The 659-nt window shown below is 62.2% G+C and overlaps 1 protein-coding gene across 1 annotated transcript in view; it reads left to right on the top strand.

Moving 5' to 3' along the window:
* Window positions 1-7: 7 nt before the first annotated feature.
* The window catches only part of BMP15 (bone morphogenetic protein 15), a gene marked incomplete at its 5' end in the record, with an annotated part of 1,541 nt that continues 889 nt past the window's right edge, over window positions 8-659 (top strand). Inside the window, 2 exons of the mRNA XM_010003456.1 lie at window positions 8-44; window positions 562-643. Coding sequence (XP_010001758.1) covers window positions 8-44; window positions 562-643 — 119 coding nt within the window. The remainder of the gene's footprint in view (window positions 45-561; window positions 644-659) is intronic.

The following is a 659-nucleotide window of genomic DNA, read 5'->3' as shown; positions in this document are numbered from 1 at the left end:
CCGCCGGGTCCGGGCCAGCTCCCACGGCGGTCAGCCCTGGGCAGGTAAGGAGCGGCAGGGTACTGAGGGCAGTGCAGGGGCTTAGCAGAGCTGGTGGTGTGGGCTTGAGCCCTCGGGGTGTCTGCCTGCTTCCTTCCCCCTCTTTACAGTGTCGTAGCCAGGGCCGGCACATCCTACAGGGCTGTGCTTGGCCATAGGATCCCTCTGAATAGGGGACGAAGGCTTTCCCTGCCTCTAGGGATGAGATGGGCAAGGGCATTGCTAGCCTCATGTGCCACTCTCCCCATCCTGCCTGATGCTGTGCCAGGCCAGTGCTGTTGCTGCAGAGAATGGAAATCATTCCAGTTGCTCTTTGCCCTTCACACTGCCAGTGAGCTGAGGCACACAGCTGCTGTTTGCCAAGGCTCCTGCCCTGTGCTGGGGCATGTGGCTGTTCTCTGCTTTGGGGTGCCATGGGGTCCACTGTGCTGTGAGGAGCTGTGGCAGCACCCAGGGAGAAGGCTGTGCTGGCATTATGCCTGCTGTGCTGTACAGAGAGCACTGACTGCTGTTTCCCCACAGGTCGCTGGTACTTGCAGCCCCTCACCTACCACCTGGAGGGCCAGCCAGAGGCTGAGCACCTCCTCCGAGCCGCTGTGGTCTACCTGCCCCGCCTGCCA

This window comes from Chaetura pelagica, unplaced genomic scaffold (genome assembly GCF_000747805.2).
Source record: "Chaetura pelagica isolate M959 unplaced genomic scaffold, ChaPel_1.0 scaffold938, whole genome shotgun sequence".
Lineage (NCBI taxonomy): Eukaryota > Metazoa > Chordata > Aves > Apodiformes > Apodidae > Chaetura > Chaetura pelagica.
This window is presented reverse-complemented; position numbering and strand designations above follow the sequence as displayed.